The sequence below is a fragment of the Marmota monax genome, unplaced genomic scaffold (genome assembly GCF_021218885.2).
Source record: "Marmota monax isolate L192 unplaced genomic scaffold, Marmota_monax_Labrador192_F-V1.1 WCK01_AAM20220418_F8-fsc00051, whole genome shotgun sequence".
Taxonomy (NCBI): Eukaryota; Metazoa; Chordata; class Mammalia; order Rodentia; family Sciuridae; genus Marmota; species Marmota monax.
Genome location: NW_026695202.1, coordinates 14376186 through 14394844, shown reverse-complemented (window position 1 = coordinate 14394844; position 18659 = coordinate 14376186). Strand labels below are relative to the sequence as shown.

Sequence of the window (18659 nt, the reverse complement as noted above, 5' to 3'; positions counted from 1 at the left end):
TGGAAGCCCCATGAGGATTGACAGGAGACAGGGGGACTTGATGCCTGCCCTGTGTCAGGCTTGGCAGGAGCTAGGGAAGGTGGTACCAGAGAGTGGGACTCCCCTGCTGAGAGGGGGCAGTGCTGCAGGCAGCCCCACCTGGGCCAGGACAGAGGGCTAGGATGCCTGAATTGAGAACCAGCATAGACCCGTTGGCCAGCACGCCAAGGCATGCTGTAGCTTTCTGGAGCACTTGGTTGAGGGACTTGAGGGGGGCCTCATGGTCCCCTCTCTAGGCCTTAGGTTTTCTAAGACTTGTCAATAGTGCAGAGCTTGCCCCTCCCTCAGAGGCTCTGACCTGGTGTGACACACGTGGGCCCAGTGCTCTACATCTGCCCTGTTCCTTGAAAGCCTGACCCTCATAGGGGAGTGGCCCATGCTAGGACCAGCTAAAGCAGCTGCAAGGCATTGGCCATTGGCTTTCGTGGCTTTCTGACCTCTGACCCTCTCCCTTCAGCTGGTTGCTGGCCCTTCCCTGGCTCCTGCCACTTTGGGATAAAAGGCACTATGGCCCTTACCCAGGGGCCCTGGTCTCCCCTTGCCTGTCACCTCATGGCTCTCTGAACTCCAACCTGTCATTAGTATCGTGTGACCATCTGTTCTGGGCACAATGAGCAAGGTCTCATGCCACCTCCTGTGGCTCAGCAGGGACTGGATGAGATGGGGTGGCTTGCTCATCTCCTGAGCACTAGCACCATGTGGCCTAACCACATGGCACAAACTACCCACCCCAGCCTCTCCCTGCTGCCTGGAGTGCCCTGCTCCGCCTCCAGCCTGCGAGATCTACTCCTGAGCGCCATCTGCTGAGGTGGGGACTGGATAAGCCCACCTGGGACTGTTCGGGCCTCAACGTGGAACCAGGCTGGCGACAATGAGTGCGTGGAGACAGTGAGGGGAAGGGGCCAGTGCAGCTGAGGCAGGAGGCTGCTGCCCTGATGAGGTGGGGTCCCTGTAGGGGAGGGGAAGAGGTGACCTTGGAAGGCTCCATCCAGATCCAGCATCAGCTGTGCTCAGGACAGAGGTCAGATCCCTCTGCCCACTATGCTCAAGGGGCATCCTGAACCTCGGAGGCAGCCTTAGGTGTGTCCTTAACTCTGCCTTGGTAGCACAGAGGGGGACTCTGAGGCCTTTTCTGGGTTGACAGTGCCATCCCAGGTATCAGAGGCCCAGGATGGGACTCCGGAGAGCATGGGTAGGCTAAAGTCCATCCCTCAGTGCTTACAAAACACTGATGCAGACTGTTGTTTCTGGGCCTTGCAAGAACTACATAGTAAATATTGTCATCTCCACCCACACATGGGGACCTGTACCTTATCAGGGCTGCAGTCCTGGCCTCAGCAGCCTCCCTGTCTCAGCCGCCCTGGTCCCTTCTTAACCCTGCGCTCTCACACACACTGTCGCCAGCTCTTTCCATCCCCATCAGGAAACAGATTCCCAAAGCAATGAGACTTGGCCTTGTTCACGCAGCCAGATGTTTGTTCAGCTCATATTTGTTCCACTACACTGTGATTGAGACTGTCCTTCAAGGACTTGCTGGAGACTGTCCTTCAAAGACTCGCTGAACCTGGGCCGGTGGGGTGCCATCAGGCAGTGTGAATTCCAAGGGCTGCTCCCAGGCAGCCTTCCGTCCTCTACTCCTGTGTCCTGTCCCTCTGGTAGAGCTCTGGCCTGCTGCAGGCAGGGGTCCAGTGTTGCAAAGCCAGCCCAGCATAGGGCTTCCCTGAGGAAGGTCCAAAGACTGGGGCTTTCAATTCTTCTGCTCTGCTGCCTCACTGGGAGCGGCCCTGGGCTCCTCTGCCAAACCCCAGCTCTCCGGCCTGCTCCAGCTCGCTCATCAGCCTGGAGTCCCACAACCTCAGGGCACATGCTGGCTCCTCCCCTGCTCAACCTGGGCAGTCACCAGGAGTCCTTCCCTGGGATGGTCCCCAACTAGCTTAATGCCCTACTGACTCTGTCTTGAAGTTCTAAACAATCTTGGAAAAGGGGGCCTTCATTGGTATTTTGCATTGGGTCCCCCAAAGCAGGTAACTAGTCTTGCCTGGACAAGTTACTTCTCTGAGCCTCAGGTCCCTACCTGCAAAAGTGCCCCATGGGTGAGGCCTGCTGAGGTGAGTGGCTGACAAGTGCTTTGTCAGGTGCTCAGGGGTAGGCAGGGCAAGGTTTGCTGTCATCATTGCTCCAGAAGGAGCAGGAAGATCTTTAAGGAGAGCCCTGGCAGCTCTCATCTAAAGTCGGGGTATAGGAGAGACGGGGCTCACAGAGTCTGAAAGGAAATTCTTCCTTCAGATCCTGGGAGAAACTCTCTGAGGTTTAGCTTTGCCCTCTTCTCCTTTGCCCCACTTGCCCGCAGTTCTGGTGACTGGAGGCAAACCTGCAGTGGGGTGTGGCCTCATGAGGCCGTCCTGCAGAACCCCTTTTACCCTCTGGCCCAAGCTCACTCTTAGCCTCTGGGAGGGACAGGAGCCGTGATGCGACCCTGAGAAGGAGGTGGAAGGTCCAGAGACCCAGAGAGATGTCCTGCTGCCATCTCCAGCTCACATTGGGGTAGCCTGCAGTTAGATGCCCACTGTAAGAAGGACAGAGCTGGTTTTTGAAGCTCTTCGAGACAGTGGTGATCCAGCACCAGGTTTTGGCAGCCTCTGGTCTTGGGGGGCAGAGAGGTAAGGCAGCTTTCCAAGGCCCTCAGAAATGGAAGCTGGGCAGTACCCCAGACTAATGGCCACTGAAGGCAAGGGATCCCCTCAGCAGCACCCAGGAGCCTCTAAGGGAAACCTCCAAGGACAAGATGCTTGGCACCTCCCAGACCAACCTTCCCTAAGTGCAGATTTCAGTCCCCCACAAAGGACCTGGGTGGGCTTCAGTCTTGCTCTTTATACATATTGCCTTTGGTAGCAGAACCTCCGTCACCTCAGAACAGCACTGCTAAGGTGGGCAAGGCAGGAACTGCCCCACGCCACCGTGTTGTAGCAGAGGCACTAGAGCCCCCAGCACAGGACAACCTGCCCATGGTCCTAGGAAGGCAGAGTGGAGGACAGGCCAGCTGCCAGACTGCTCCCTGCACTCACCTCCCCGCCCAGCACAGGTCTGGTTCAGAAAAGCCCTGGGGAGCATTGAAAGTGAGGCCATGAGCTAGGGGAGGAGCCTGGGAAGCTGTGGAATCGCAGAGGACTGTGGTGGCCTGGTCCCAAATGTCAGCAGCAAGAGCAGGGGCTGGATTCCAGAGATGTTAAGGAAGCAGCAAGAGTGGGCCCAGGGGTGCCAGAAGGTGAGGGAGTGTTCTGGACGGGGTGGAGCAGGGGCTGCAGGAGGAAGGGGGAGTTGAATGCAGTGAGCAGCAGGTCTAGGCACAGCTGCCTGGGTCCCTGGAGCTAAGGGTGGCTGGAGACAGATTGAAGGCCTGCCTTTGGGTCACTGCCCTCCTGGCACTGTAGAGTGGGACCAAGCTGATACCTCCAGTGCTGTCGCTCACTCTGCACAACCTTGGCCCCACTCCTGGTGGGGGAAGCAGTGGGCCCAGGAGCTCTGAGGGCCAGGGCAGGAGACAAGAGGCAGAGTCGGGCCTGGCATGCGGTGACCACCATGATGGGGCACTGGCAGCAAGAGGGATCTGCACCCAAGAGTGGCCCACCAGCCCCCAGATGCTGGGGTACTCAGAGCCCCTCACTCAAAGCCTAAAATTTATGCACCAGCTGGGGCTACTCAGAGAAACTGAAATCACCCAGTGGGGGAGAGAGCCCTGCAATGGGGTCCAGAGAAGGGTGGACATCCGTGCTGGCCCAGCCCCCTCCCAGCCTCAGACTGCCCAGTGGGCAGGTCCCCAAGACCCTCTTGGGTCTGAAGGGTCGAGTTACAAGTGCCACCAAGGGGAAGAACATACCAGCTGTCAGGTATGTCCATTTCTCAAGAACATAATCACCAGGGCCCCCACCCACTTCCACCAGCACAGAGAGACCAGGCCTGGCCCAGCCCTCAGTGCCTGCTGCTGACCCCTAATGCCCCCTACCTCAGAGCCTTAACTACCTACACCTGCAAAACAGGCAGGTTCTCAGCCCCCTCCATCAAGGGGCCATCACACTTGGAAGGCTGAAAGGGCTCTTCGGGGACACTGGCTCTGCTGTGGGCTGGGAGGCAGGATTTCCTGGTCTGGCTTTAAGCCCAGGAGAGGAAACGTAATGAGCAGCCACTGCCTGGTGCCTTCAAGACTTGATCTTCACCTCAGCCCTGGGAAGGAGGCTTCCCCAGGTGTGGGCCAGCTGTGGCCCCAAGGGAGTCTCCCCATAGATGGTCCCGTGAGAAGACGAGAGGGCCAGAGCAGGCCTGGTGCCAGACAGAACTGGCCGTTTGGGCCCAGGGCCCGGGCTGCCCCAGGGCAAGGAAGAGCTGCAGCCTTCTCTCTGTGGCTCTGCAGAGGTGCTCCTGGCAGAGGTGCCCTGGGAGCCGGACCTGAAGGCTGAGCAGGGAGGAGGTGTGCAGCCAGGGCCAAAGCACGGCAAAGACCCCGGGGATGGGGTGGGGGTGGTCACAGAAGCTGCCAGGGCCACCAGGGCACTGAGACAGACCAGAAAGAGCATCAGGGCCAAGGAGACACCTTTCAGCAAACTACAGCCAGCCCCGTGATGGCGGTGGGAAGTCACTAACCCCGAGGCAGGCGGGCGGCTCTCATGCAGATAGCCCCAGCAGCAGGACGCCCACCCTGGAGGCCCTGCAGAATCACATGCTCACCCTCAAGGTGAAGGTCAAAGGACGGGCACCACGAATCTAATTAGCAGCAGGGACTGCTGGCAACTGTACATTCATTCTCAAACTTCTAAGGAAGGCAGGCCCCCAGGTGAAGCAAGCTCAGGCTGTGCCCCCCAGGCCCTGTACCACAGGATACGAAACCAGGTGGCAAGGACTGAGGTCCGGGAGAACAGCACCCTGTGGGTGCACTATGGCCCTTCTACAGCCAGTGAGGACCACTCACCGCAAGCTCTGGTATCCCCGTTGTACCTCAGCCACTCCAGCCTCTGAACTTTTCAGACGTGAAAAAAGAGCACTAGACAGACTTCAAGTGGACAAAACCCAGACACCTTTGGTGCATTCTGATGAGAACAGTGGGTCAAGCCTCACTAGGGTGGTGGTGAGTGCTGCGCAAGGCCCGGGCCCCACAGCCAGGGCTGCAGCCATTCCCCACTGGGGTGAATATGGCTGCCTCCAGCCACCACCTGATGGACTTGGAGTCTAAGAGCAGGTGGGGCAAAGGTTCAGGATCCTGGCCGTGGGCAGTTAAGAACCAGCCAGGCCAATCTCAGACCCCAGATCGTGGTCTTCAGCTGTCAGCAGTAACCTCTAGCCAGTACTGCTCTCTGTCAGGTTTGACGAGCCTCACAGCGACCCCATGGGAATGGAGCCCATTCTCCCATTTTATAGATGGGGAGCCTGAGGCTCAGAGAGGCAGCACAGGTTCCTTAGAGTCCCATAGCAGGAGTATCAGCCAGAACTTGAACCCAGGTCTCCTATCTCACAGGAGATCTCCCCATGGCTGGGGAAAGCCGGTAGCTTCTGCCCAAGGAGACTGAGCATCTCTGTGTCTTTCCCTCCCCAGAGACATGTGCAGTCAATAACGGAGGCTGTGACCGGACGTGCAAGGACACAGCCACTGGCGTGCGGTGCAGCTGCCCTGTTGGATTCACACTGCAGCCAGACGGGAAGACATGCAAAGGTCAGCACAGGGAGTATGCTGGTGTGTCCCCACCTGGCCTCTGAGCCCCATGTGGCCACAGAATAGGGGCACTCGGCAGTCACTCACCTTGGTGCTGGGAAGGCCAGGAGAAGGGAGGGTCCCAGCAGGGACCAGAGAACACAGGTGTGTGGTACTTCCATAGATTCCTGGATCAAAAGTGCCTTTACTCTGGAACTCCCTGGGGGCAGAGGTGCTGGCCCAGATGCTGACCTGTAGTGGGGGTGATTCTCAGAACAGATGGGGACAGCCCAGCTCTGGGCTGTTTGGGAAGTGTGTAAGTCATTATGTGTCACTGTTGGAAATTTGTAAGGGGATTTGTGTGAGTTCTGTGCTTCACTGAAGGAAGAAGGATGCAGAGGAACTTTGTCATAGAAAAGGAACAGGTAGCTGAAGGTGGAGGAAGGGGCGGGGGGGGGGGGCGCAGTGAGGGAAGGGGAGCTGCAGGTTCCACAGAGAGAGGCTGGGCTCCAGGACCAGCCTGCGTGGGGACCAGCCTCCCATAGCAGGGCCAGGCCAGGCAAAGGCCGGGGGCCATTGCAAAAGCCCATGCCTGACTGGCAAAGCCGCACACAGAAGGGGGCAGCAGCCAGGCCGCCCTCAGGCGCCTACCCCAGGCCTGACCAAGGAGGGCCTCGAAGGGAGCAGGAGCTGGAGAGTGTGGCCAGCGAATGTTTAAGACAATTTAAAACTGACTGAGGTGGGCTATTTTTAAGTCTGACAAAGTAGCTTCTTCCTTCCTTGCCCCCTTGCTAGGAAGAGCTGCTAATTGTGACAGCAGAGGCAGATCTGCCAGCTGCTGATGTGAAGTGAAGCCCTCTGTAGCCGCCGCTCGGCCTGTCAGTAGCCCTGATGTGTTCCTGGCAGGGTTGTGGGCAGACAGGTGACATCTGAGTCCTCGCCATGTGGACTCAATGCCAGGAGTGGGTGGCAAGGGAGCCAGAGGTCAGCGCAGATCTGGGCATCCTCAAGGCCCAGTAATGTCACCTGTCCAGAGACCCAGGGCCTGGAGAGGTAGAACCAGTCCTCACTGCCTCGCCAGGAGGTGGAGGCTGGACTGGGAAAGGGGGCCCTGCAGGGCTGAAGTCCTGAGAGCAAGGCTGCTGGAAGGAGAGCTGGAGCCAGCTCACCACTGGGGACCAGAAAGGGCCTGGGAGTCCTGTGGCCCCAGAGGGAGCAGCCGGGAGAGGACTCCTGCTGCTGCTCCCCACCCCTCTCTGGGGTAGCCCAAGGGGGCTGGTGACATTTCCAACTGTGAGTGCCGGGCAGACCCCAGTCAGTACTGGGTGGGTTTTTATTTTGAAATGGTCCCTGCCAGCACCTGGCCAGCAGTCTCTGGGCAGCATCTGGAAAAGCAGGGAGGAGACTGCTGCCATCCCCTGGCTCAGGACAACATTTTTGCTTGGGCCGGATGGTGGCAGAGATGGGAAACTGGGTTGAGACTTCCCCACTGGTACTAGGAATGGAGGGGCACGGGCTGGCACAGACCTGTAGAGCGAGAACAGCTCAACTCAAGGAGGGAAGCCTGAGAAACCAGATGCCCCCTCCAGACCCCAGGGTTGGTGACCTGGGTTCTCAGGCTCTTGCTGGAGAGATGCAGGCAGGGCTGGGGACTTGGCTGGGGCAAGCCCAGCAGGGGATTCCCAGTGAACCCAAGACCTTGGCCTCTGGGGTTTTGGGTTTCACTCCTCAATTCAGGGTGCACACCCTGATCTTGGCACGGGTCCAGGGAAGAATATCAAAGGAGTGATTTCAAAGGTTCAGTGTTTTCTGGAAGCAAAAAAGACATTGTCAAGCAAGATAGATCACTGGAGGGGAGATAACAGAGGGCTGGGAAAATCCAGAGCTGAGAGCCCAGGCAGGCGGGGTTCACCAGGGCTGGTGGGGATCCCCGGGGGTAGGCGGCAGGGGTGGGAAAGTGGGATGCAGGTTTTAGAGGATCAAGAGGACTTGCCCCAAGCCCAGGCTTTATCAGTTTGGAGCTGGGTCCCCCTGTGCTGTTGGGAGGCGGCCTCCTGATGCTGGACTCTCCCCAGAGGGTAAATTTCTGAGCTGCAGCCGCTTTCCCTCAGGGAGACCCCTCCTCCACACACCTTCAAGAACAATCTAGGAGAATCCCCACCCACTGCTGCTTCCCTGTGCCCTGGGCCAGACAGGCCACCTGCTGGGACTTTTATCTGTGTGGGAGCAAAGGTGCCCTCACCTGCCCTCCACCTGGCCAGCCCACATCCTAACTCTCCCTCTGCCCCTCCCAAAAGCCCTTGTTCATGGGCCCCACAGTGTGCCGGGATGGCAGAAGGGAACAGAAATAGCCATCCTGTGCATTCCTGGGGCACAATCCTCACCTGGCAGGCACCCCCATACCCACACACCTGTGCTCCACCGTTGGGTGGTACAGTCAAATAGCTACTTGATGGGCCAAGGTCCCACCCTTCCCTGGACCCTCAGGCCCTTTTCTGTTTCTGGACCACCCTGTCTCACCTCCTGGCTCATCTGTTCATTCAGTCGCTCACTCTGGGCCTGGGGTGCCAGACAGGAATAGGTACCCACCTCTGTGGTCTAGTCCCAAGGCTGTCTCCTGCCCCCGGGCAAGCCCTGTGACTAGGGAGAGATGGACTCTGGAGGGAAGGGCAGGAAGGCTGGCCAGAGGAAGGTGGAGAGGCCCTGCAGAGGGCCAGCAGGTGAGAGCCAGCTGCAGTGGTGCAGCGGGTGGCTGGAGCCTGGGCTGCGCAGCAGAGGCCAAGGCTGCCCAGGAGAGGAGCTGCGGCGGGCAGGCCAGGCTGCAGAACGAAGTCTGTGACCACCACCAAGGGCTGGCCTTTACCCAGGAGACCCAGAGGCCCCCACAGACTTGTCAGCAGGTAGGGGCATGGCCAGATTTGCTGTGGAAGGTGGAGGGTGTGTGGACACAGTCGAGGATGGGAAGGGGACAGAGGACCTGAAGTGCCTCCCCAGTGTTGGTTCATCAGAGGTCAAGGGACCTGGGAGCCCAGCACCCCCTTACTAGATCCTGGTAGAGAGGAGGGGCACCCCCACATCCCTCCAGGCAGCCAGCTACTCCAGCCTGGGCCCAAGCACACATGCCTCCCTCTGCCTGTCTGGTTGCTGTGACACACCCTGGCTGGACAGATTTGGATGGGGAAGCAGAAGGGGTCAGAAGTCTCAGGAGGCCTGAGGCGTTCTTGAGGAGGCAGGGGTCCTGATAATGACCACAGGACAGCCCCTGTCTACTTAGCAGAGTTGGCTTACTTAATCCCACTAACGGCGCTAGGGGAGGTGCTGGTGGACATCCTAGTTTGTAGATGGGGAACCTGAGGCTCAGAGAGGTGTCTTTCCCTGCCCAAGGTCACACAGCTGGCAAGGCAAAGACAGGCCTCTGCTTTCCTGCCTGAGGCTTTATGCTAGAAACTCCCAATTTTCCTGGAACCTGGGGTGGAGACACCTCAGCTCAGGCCACAGCTCATTTCATGTCTCTCTGGTGGCCACAAGGCCGGCATGGTGTGCTGGAGAAAGCCATCCTCGAGACAGACGGTGCTGGTGGAGGTCAGCTCTCACCTGGAGCCCTGTGACCACATTCTATGAAAACGGGGCTCTGCTCCTCCCACCTGTCGTGGGGCTGGAGGGAGATGCCCCAGGAAGAGCTTGGTTCAGGCACCTCCCCAGGCTCCCAGGGTGACCCCAGGGAGGGCTAAAGAGGGCTGTCCTCTGATATGCAGGAGCAGTGTCCAGAGCTGCTGGGAGCACTCCATGGGAATGATGCCTGGGGACGTGGGCAGGCGCCCGTCGCCTGTCTGGTTGAAGGAAGAAGCAGGAAGGTGGCTGCTGAGGCTCTGCTGGGGTGGGAGCTGCTATGGGAGGAGCGAGGCTCCTGTCCCCCATCTGTCAAAGGAGGCAGGCTCACCCTGTCACTGGGTGCCCAGTACACAGGACAGGGCATCCGGCACCAGCCGAGCACCCACGCTCAGGGTGGGCTCCACAGGTGCTGGGCCCCTGCCTGGCAGTTGTGCCAGGGCGGGTCTGACGACCATAGGGGAGGTCATCCATTTCCTGGCTGGGAGGGTCTCGGCGCTTCCCTTTTACTCCTCCACACCAGGGGGGAGTGGGACACCTGGACAGGGAGGTCGGCATGGGGGCTGGAGACCATGGGGGCCCTGGAGGAACTTTGAAGTAGCCAGAACATAGCTCCTGGAGAAAAGGACCCTCAGGGACAGGGACAGGGGGCCTCTGATTGGCACAGAATGCCAGGCTGAGCTGGAGCCCAGATGAGCAGCTTGAGGGGTGGGGACAAGGGGCTCAAAGGAGTCAGACTGTCTTGGGGCGAGAGGGACAGGCATCCCTGAGGGGTCAGCAGCAGCCCACACTGTGAGAGAGAACTCTGTCATTGAGGTGCATGAGCTGCAGCCACCTACTTAGCAGTGTTGCCTGCCACTCATTAACTATTGACAGAGAAACAAACAAACAGGCGGGGAGTGGGGGTCCCTCAGGCGCAGCTCACACCCCGCCCCCCCTTTAGCAAAAGGCTCTCGCACCAATACTTGACCCTCTGAGCCTCAGCCTCCTTACTCAAACAGGCCATAAAACCTACTTTTTAAAGTGTCCTCACAGCTGACTGGACTCCAGCGCTTGGCAGCAGGACTTCAGGTCCCCCTCACTACGTCTTGCACGAGGGCAGGGGTCGGGGCGCTTCTTACCCATCTCCCACCAGGAATCCAGGAGCCTGCTCTGGTCACCTGAGGTGGCCCCTGTTCCAGCCTCACTGCCCCCCAGCCACCTCCCTGGAAGTGTGGGTTGAAGGACCACAAGTGGACATCGCCGCCCTGTCTCACCTGGCACAGCAGATATCAGCTCCTCTGCACAGGGCATGATGCCAGGCTCACCAGTCTTAAGGGGTGAAGCCTCAAAGGCTGGGCCCTCACAGTGTACTCCAAGCCCTGTCCCACACTTGTGGGCCAGGCCCCATCCTGTGGTCAGCTGGAGTGCAAGCCTCTGGGCAGGGCCTCAGGCCAGCCAGGCAGATAGGGAAGGAGGGTGCTGCCCCTCCCTTAAGAGCCAGAGCCCATTCCCCTTGCCTTGTTCCTCCCCCTCATCCCTGCAGATATCAATGAGTGCCTGGTCAACCATGGAGGCTGTGACCACTTTTGCCGTGACACTGTGGGCAGCTTCGAGTGTGGCTGCCGCAAGGGCTACAAGCTGCTGACGGACGAGCGGACATGCCAAGGTGAGCCCATGCCAGGCCTGGGCAACCCCTCCCCATCGGGTCCCAGCAGACCAATGTCCCTTCCCTCCTGGGCTCATGCAGGCTCCTAGAGGAGAAGGTGAGTGCGTGGATGTCCACTCTGCCAGCTGGGCCTGAGAGAATGGGCGTAGGTCTCCAGTCCTTGGCATGTGCTTCTGTCCACCCTGACTTCCTGTTCTTTGTTTCTCGGGGCATCCAGACCAACCAGTCCCCTTTATAGATGAGAAACTGAGGGCTGGGGAAAGATCCAGCAGCCCTCCCCTGACCTCCCTCAGTATGGGGACGGCTTTGGCTTTAGAGGTGGGTGCTGCCACCTGCTGGAAGGCATTGCACAGGCACTCTCCCACAGTCACCTGCTAGGGAGAATGATGGACGGCAGGAGAGGGCTGGGCAGAAGCCCAGGACCACAGTTTATGACAAGTCCAGGATGAAGTGGGAGCCCAGAGGGTGGGCAGTGGACAGGGGTGGTTCAGGAAAGGCTTCCTGGGGAGGGGCCTTTGGTAAAGTGCTAGGAGGAGTGGCATTATCACCTACCCAGGAGATGGCACTGTTGGACCACAGGAGCTTGGTGGGGTGTCCTGTGGGACCAGCTTTGGGAGAAAGCGCAGAGGGAGGCCAGCTCTTGGGTTGTGCACTGGTTGTTTTGGCCGTGTAGTGCACGTGAGGACTCTGTCGCCAGGTTCGGTTTTGGGGTCTGCACCTTCTGCCTTATGGGTGCAGCTTGAGGGCCAGCCTGACCTCAGGCTCCCCACGTGGCCAGTGCAGTCACTTCTTCTCCTAGGCTCTGCCTCACTGTCCCTGAATGAGCACCAGGGGCCCATCTTCCTCTCAGGGTATGAGGGCCAGTCAGGAGCATGGCTTTCATCCAGGCCCCATCGGTGCTCCTCTGTGCTTTCTTTGTTTCTGGGTCAGCCTTGCCAACTTCAGTAGAGGGCTGGGGGGCCCTTGACCTTGCATGCCCAGCTGCCCCTGAGAGAGGAGGGGAGATGGCACATCTTCTGCTGGGCTCTGGGCCAAGTTCCTGTGCTCACTTGCTCCCTACTCTGCCAATGTCTCCACCCTCTTCCAGGTCACCTGAGGTCTGGGGCCCTGGACCCCCCAGATACAGCAGAGAGGGGTCCAGTCCCCTGTGGTGCTCAGGGCTCTCAGGACAGGAACCCCGGGCATCTCCCCAGTCCTCCCTTGACCTTACACAACCTGCAGGCACCCTGTACTGCCACCTCAGCCTCTGCCTGGAGCACCCTTCCTCCATTCCAAGTTGGCCCCATCCTTCAAGGTCAGGGGCCACAAATACCAGGAGCTCTTCCCAGATCCCCTGGGAGGGATCGCATCCCCCTGTGAGGGTCCACAGCTCAGTTCCTCTTTGCATTAGTGCTCTTGTGAATGTGTAGACATCATGAATACGATGTGCATACATCACGTGAGCAGAGGGACTCAGAGAACAAACTCAATCACTGTGCTCCCAGAGGCTCAGGCTGATATTGCTGTGCCCGCCAAGGCCCATCAGCTGCCCCATAGGAGCCATTTTCCTCAGAATTTATGTCTAGGGTAGACTCGCCTCCTGGGAGCATCTGGCTCATTTCATCCCTTCCAGTAGCAAGCAGTTGGTGATGCTCCCTTTTCCTCAGCCACCAGGAAGCTCATGATCAAATGTCACATATGATCAGAGTCTTTTTTTCAGTCTTGTGGGTAGCGCATTCCCTTACTTATTTGTGCTGTTTTCCTTATTTTCTCAAGAAACTTCTTGGGTCACTTTGGTCAGCAACCAAGAGGCCTGGGTTCATGTCCCATTCAGCTTCTTCCTTGGGGATCTTAGGCAAGGCCCAATCATTTTCCTTCCTGCAGGTGAGATTAAACACTTCTCCTAATCACAGTTGAATATGAGATGTTAAAATGGCAGAGTCAGAATCTCTTCTATTCGAATAGCTCTGCTGCTCATCTCTGGGAAAGACGCAAGATGGCTTCTAACCCATAAGCAGGGTTAATGGCGGCTCAGTGGAACGTCAAGCAGCAATGAGAGTCTGACATTTGCTGAGGGCTGGCTCTGCACTGAGCCTCAGCACCCAGGGACTGTCCACGCACAGATGCGTGTCATGTGGCTATTTGTGACGGGCCATGCCCACCCACCAAGTGCTGAAACACTCCCCCATATTGTCTCCTTGTGGCCACACAGACATCGACGAGTGCTCCTTCGAGCGGACCTGCGACCACATCTGCATCAACTCCCCGGGCAGCTTCCAGTGCCTGTGCCACCACGGCTACACACTCTATGGGACGACCCACTGCGGAGGTCTGCAGCCCACCTGCCAGGGCCACCTGCCCTTTGAGGCATGCACCTGACTGCACAGCTACCTGCACTGTACCCCACACCCTGACCTTGACACTGCTGGGAAAGGGCTTAGCGACGGGCAGATCAGGGGAAGCCAGAGGAACAGGGAGGCAGGAAGGCCAGTGGGTACCTGCTGGGTGCCACACTGGTGCCAGTTTAAAGGCAAAAGCCTAGAAACTGCACCTACTGGAGAACCCCAGTCCAGCAGGGGGTGGCCCACACAGAAACTCCCACAGTGTGTTCTAGTGGGAGAGAGGCAGTGACAGAGAAGAGCAGTGTCAAGACCATGGGGACCCCAAAGGAGAAATGTGTGGGCTGAGAAGAGGGGATCAGTGTTTTCTGCAGTCCCAAGGCTGAGGGGCAGAGGCAGCAATGCGGCTCGAGCCCTGGGGCTGAGGGTGCGAGGTGGGGAGCAGGCAGGGAGGTGCTGGCCTGGACAGCATAGGGCTCTGTGAGCCCAGAGGGGACTTGAGGTCCTGTTCCCCCTGTGATGAGACACCTTCAGAGGGCTTACGCAGGGCAATAACAGGACCAGGTTACGTAACCAGACGCTCTGGCTACCATGTGGAAAGGAGCGTGGACTCCAGGGTGCCTTGGGGAGAGGCCCCAGGCTGGGAGCTTGAGGAGTAAGGCAGGGCACAGGGCTGCAGAGAAGGTTCTAGATATATTTAGGGGCCAGAGGTGAACCGAGGGCTTTCTGGGGCTTCTGCTCACTGGTGTGCAGATAGGCTGAGTGTAACAGAGCAGGTCTACCCCTGCCGCCCAGCACCAGCGGGAGATTTAGTCAGAGGAGGAAGGGCCTTGGCAGTGCTGCTTTTACCCTGGTGCCTACTGTGCAAGTGGGAAACTGAGGCTGGGAAGGGGCTTGTACAGTCCCCTGGTGAGATCAGGCCTCACGATCACTGGGCCAGTGCTGGCTCCCGGCCCCACCAGGCTGGATTGAACCTTTAATTGTGTGCCACCTCCTCAGCCAGGTCCCTGGAGAAGGGGTGCATTTGGATGTCCAGGAGGATATCCATGTGTGTGTGTGTGTGTGTGTGTGTGTGAGTGTGATGTTCAGCTACGTGTCAGGGTCAAAAGATGGTGTCAGGCAGGGGTGTGGTCAGTAGCTTCTCAGCCCTCTTGCCCTGACTCCTTGACCCCCCAGCCCCAAGGATGTGGCCTGAGCTGGCTGATCCAGGCTCCCCTCCTGCCCTTACTCCCATCTGTTCTTCCAGATGTGGACGAGTGCAGCATGAACAACGGCAGCTGTGACCAGGGCTGCGTCAACACCAAGGGCAGCTATGAGTGTGTCTGCCCCCCTGGGAGTCGGCTCCACTGGAACAGGAAGGACTGTGTGGGTGAGTGGTGGCAGGGCTGGGGGAGGGTGGGGAGGGGTCCGGAGGAAGGGGAGCGGGCTCTTCCTTTGGGCCCTGGGCTCGGCAGTGGTCCTGTGCCAGGTCAGTGTGGCTGATGGGAGTGAGCCTTACCAAGAGGTGAGAGCCAGGTACAGGGGGAAGGGCCAAGCAAGAGATCAGTGACAGCCAGGGGCCAGGGGGTGCCTAGGTGCTGGAAACTTGGGCAGAGGGATTGTTGGCCTACCTTGCCCAGCTCCCCCCATCCTGCTGGGAAGCTGAGGGCGCAGGCGTGGGTCACACAAGTGTAGCAGCATTGGAGCCTGGACCAGGGAGAGGGCGCCTGCCTGTTTGCCAGCCTCCTCCCGCCCAGCTCCCAGCTCCACTGCAGCTCCTGTGTTCCGCATGGCTGCCCCGGCGCCAGGGGGCCTCTAGGCTGAGCTCTAGATGACCCCAACTAATTTGTTCCACAAATACTTCTCACTGCCTGCCAGCCAGGGCCTATATGCACTGTGGCCTGCCCCCCTGGGCTTTGCTCTCTGACCCCCTGCCCCGCCACACTCTGATGTCCCCAGACAGAGCAATCCTTATGACTCCAAAGCAGGAGGTCCCTCTATGCTCAGATGCCTCCAGCAACCCCTTCTTCCCTTCACTCAAAACCACAGTTTGTCAAGTCACCTTCCCCTCATTTGCTCCATGCCAGCCTCACCCAGTGGCAGCCAACCCCCATGCTGCTCTCACCCCACCTTGGAAGGAAACCTGTGCTGGTCTCCTGTTGGCCTGGAGGGCTCCCCCAGCCCCTCACTGGCCCTTGCTGTGGTGTCTGCTCAGCAGGACAACCTAACCACCCTCCACAGCAAACAGCCCAGCCGCCTCTGACCCACTCTGGTCCCCTGGCCTTCTGCTCTCCTGTTGTCCCATTGCTCTTGGAACTACCAGCCAATAATTGTATTGTATAGGCTAGTGTGGGCTTGTGTCCACCTGTCTGTCCTCACTAGAACAGAAGTTCTGCACAGTTGAATGGGTTTTTTTCTCTTGTGCTAGTCACTGCTATATCCCAGGACCTGGAACGGAGTCTGGCATCCCCAGACACCAAGCAAACATTTGTTGAATGAGTGAATGAGCATATTAAAGACTGGAGACCATCACTAGATATCTGAAATCTAAAGGCTGGATTTATCACTTACCCTGTTTAGACAGTGTCTCACTGAGTTGAGCAAACTGCTGGTTTTGTGTAGAGTTTGGGGAAAGAACTGTTTGGTGGGGGCAGGGAACATTGGCTGCAGGGCGGGGAGAGATGATGTCAGTCTGAGGAGCATGGTTTGTGCTGTTACAAAGGGAAGAGTGGGTCGACAGCCGCCTTGGCAGCTGCTGACTAGTGTGAGTCTTTCCCAGGTGACTGACTAAGCCAAGACTGTCATAGATTGATTGGCTTCAGAGGCTTGTCCTGCCACTCAGTCACAGACCTGCTGGGGCCTCGCTAGTCCTAGTATTTACAAGGAGTCATTGATGCATTGGAGTTGCGCTAGTTCTAGGATTTACTTGTCGTCATTGCTGTAGACTGACCGTCTTCCCCCAAGGCTGTGAAAAGGTGTTCTTTGGTCTTATTTCTCTCCATCCCCCTTTTTGTCTTTTTGTCCTCCCTCCCCCAGTCAGAGCACTAGGAGGGACCACCAGGGTGTGTCCAGGTCTCCATGAAGTGTCCCATAGAAGTCTCTCTTTTTTTTTTTTTTTTTTAAGAGAGAGTGAGTAAGAGAGAGAGAGAGAGAGAGAATTTTTTTAATATTTATTTTTTAGTTTTCGGTGGACACAACATCTTTGTTTGTATGTGGTGCTGAGGATGGAACCCGGGCCACACGCATGCCAAACGAGCACGCTACCGCTTGAGCCACATCCCCAGCCCCTATAGAAGTCTCTTTGTCAGGTCATGTCAGTCAGCATGACTTTATCCCACTGTTGTCCCATGTTGCATTAATGTCCTGGAGAGTCAGCACCAGGTGACAAGACAAACTAGTGTAAATGAAGGCATTAGGTGGAAGATACCAGAAGGCTTTCAAGAACCAGGATCTCCGGTTTCCCAGGCCTCACCAAGAAACAAGTGCCACAATGCCCTGAGCCTGCCTTGGGTGTTCAGGTGGCCGTCACTTTGGCCTCTGTGGGGTTTGTCCTGCCTCACGCTGCTGCAAGTCTAGGTTCAAAAGGAAGTAGATGCCAGCCACAAGGCGGACAGCCCCCAGTCGGCCACAGGAAATCCAGGACTGTGCTGCTCTCCACGACTGCCTGGCTGGATTATTTACTATGTCAAAGGGAGGGTCACTTTTTTTTTCTTTTTTCAGTGATGGGATGGAACCCAGGGCTTCACACGTGCTGGGCAAGTGCTCCACCACTGAGCCACATCCCAGTCTCCATCAGGTTTGTGATAACCACTTTGGGTTGTCCAATATCTTCAGTAGTTCGTTTCTCTCATAGTTCTTCACAGCACTAGGAAAGAGTTTATACCTTCAGATTTCTTGTTAAAAAAAGCATAGTTTATACAGGGTATCAGAGTAGAGGGGTCAGACATTGGAATAGTCTTATGGCCCCAAAAGACAGACAGCCTTAGTTCTGGGGTGGCATCAGTGTGCCAAAGTACCCTATAAGAGATGTGACTGAGCTGGGGGTGGCGCTGTGATAAACCCTCAGATGCTGGTCAGGGATTGCTGAATTCATCTCCCCCAGTCTAAGGGCTTTTCCTTCTTTTTAAGTATTGTCTACAGAGAGTTTTGTTTTAGTGAGCTTTTGCATTGCTGTGACCAAAAAACCCAACAATAACAACCTAGAGGAGGAAAAGTTTATTTGGGGTTGACCATCTCAGAGGTCTTAGGTCATAGCCAGCCTGGGCCAAGGTAAGGCAGCACATCTTGGGAGAAGGGCCCACAGAAGAAAGCTGCTTGCCTTGTGGTAGGGTCAGGAAGCAATGGGGGAGGGGCTGAAGTGCAGATGCACCCTTTCAGGGCACTCCCCCAGTGACTCACCTTCTCCAGCCTTGTCCCACCTGCCTGTAGTTACCACCCAGGCCATTCAAACTAGGACTGACTGATTAGGTTACAGCTCTCACAATCTAATCATTTCACCTGTGAACATTCCTGCATTAACAGGAACTTTTGGGGGACAGTTCATATCCAAACCATAACATTCTACTCCTGGCACCCATAAAACTCATGCCCATCTCACAACGCAAAATGCATGTAGTCCATCTCCAGGGGTCCCATAGTCTTAATCATTTTAGCACTACCCAAAGTCTCATCTGAGACAAAAATCAAACTCTTTTTGCTGGGAGACCTTATAAAAATCAAAAGCAGGGCTGGGGTTGTGGCTCAGTGGTAGGGGGCAGGGAACATTGGCTGCAGGGCAGGGAGAGGTGATGTCAGTCTGAGGAGCATGGTTTGTGCTGTTACAAAGGGAAGAGTGGGTCGACAGCCGCCTTGGCAGCTGCTGACTAGTATGAGTCACTGAGTTCAATTCTCAGCACTGCACATAAAATAAAATAAAGGTTCATCAACAACTAAAAAATATACATTAAAAAATCAAAAACAGCATATATTCAATATACAGTGGCACAGAGGAAACATTCCTGTTCCAAGAGGAAGGAACAGGGACATAGAAAGAAAGGATGGGGGTGGGGCTGGGGTTGTGGCTCAGTGGTAGAGTGCTTGCCTAGCATGCTTGAGGCACTGGGTTCGATCCCCAGCACCACATAAAATAAACAAATAAAATAAAGGTTATTGTGTCCATCTACAACTAAAAGAAAAATTTTAAAAAAAGAAAAGAAAGGATGGGGCCAAAGTAAGACTAAAACCCAGCTGGGCAAACAGGGCCCCTAACTCCACATACAGCACCAAGGACACTTGGCTATAAAACATGCTCTCAAAAGGACTCGGGCAGCTTCACCCTTTTGGCCTGCTGGCAGTGCACATGGGCTCCCTTTTAGCCTGTTACACAGCCAGTAGCTTTTGTCAGCAG

The 18659-nt window shown here is 56.9% G+C and overlaps 1 protein-coding gene across 2 annotated transcripts in view; it reads left to right on the top strand.

Moving 5' to 3' along the window:
• The window catches only part of Scube1 (signal peptide, CUB domain and EGF like domain containing 1), a 134657-nt gene that overhangs the window by 90954 nt on the left and 25044 nt on the right, over positions 1-18659 (top strand). For both annotated transcript variants that reach the window (XM_046429592.2, XM_046429591.2), the window contains 4 exons: positions 5624-5740; positions 10854-10976; positions 13168-13284; positions 14541-14663. In XM_046429592.2, coding sequence (XP_046285548.1) covers positions 5624-5740; positions 10854-10976; positions 13168-13284; positions 14541-14663 — 480 coding nt within the window. The remainder of the gene's footprint in view (positions 1-5623; positions 5741-10853; positions 10977-13167; positions 13285-14540; positions 14664-18659) is intronic.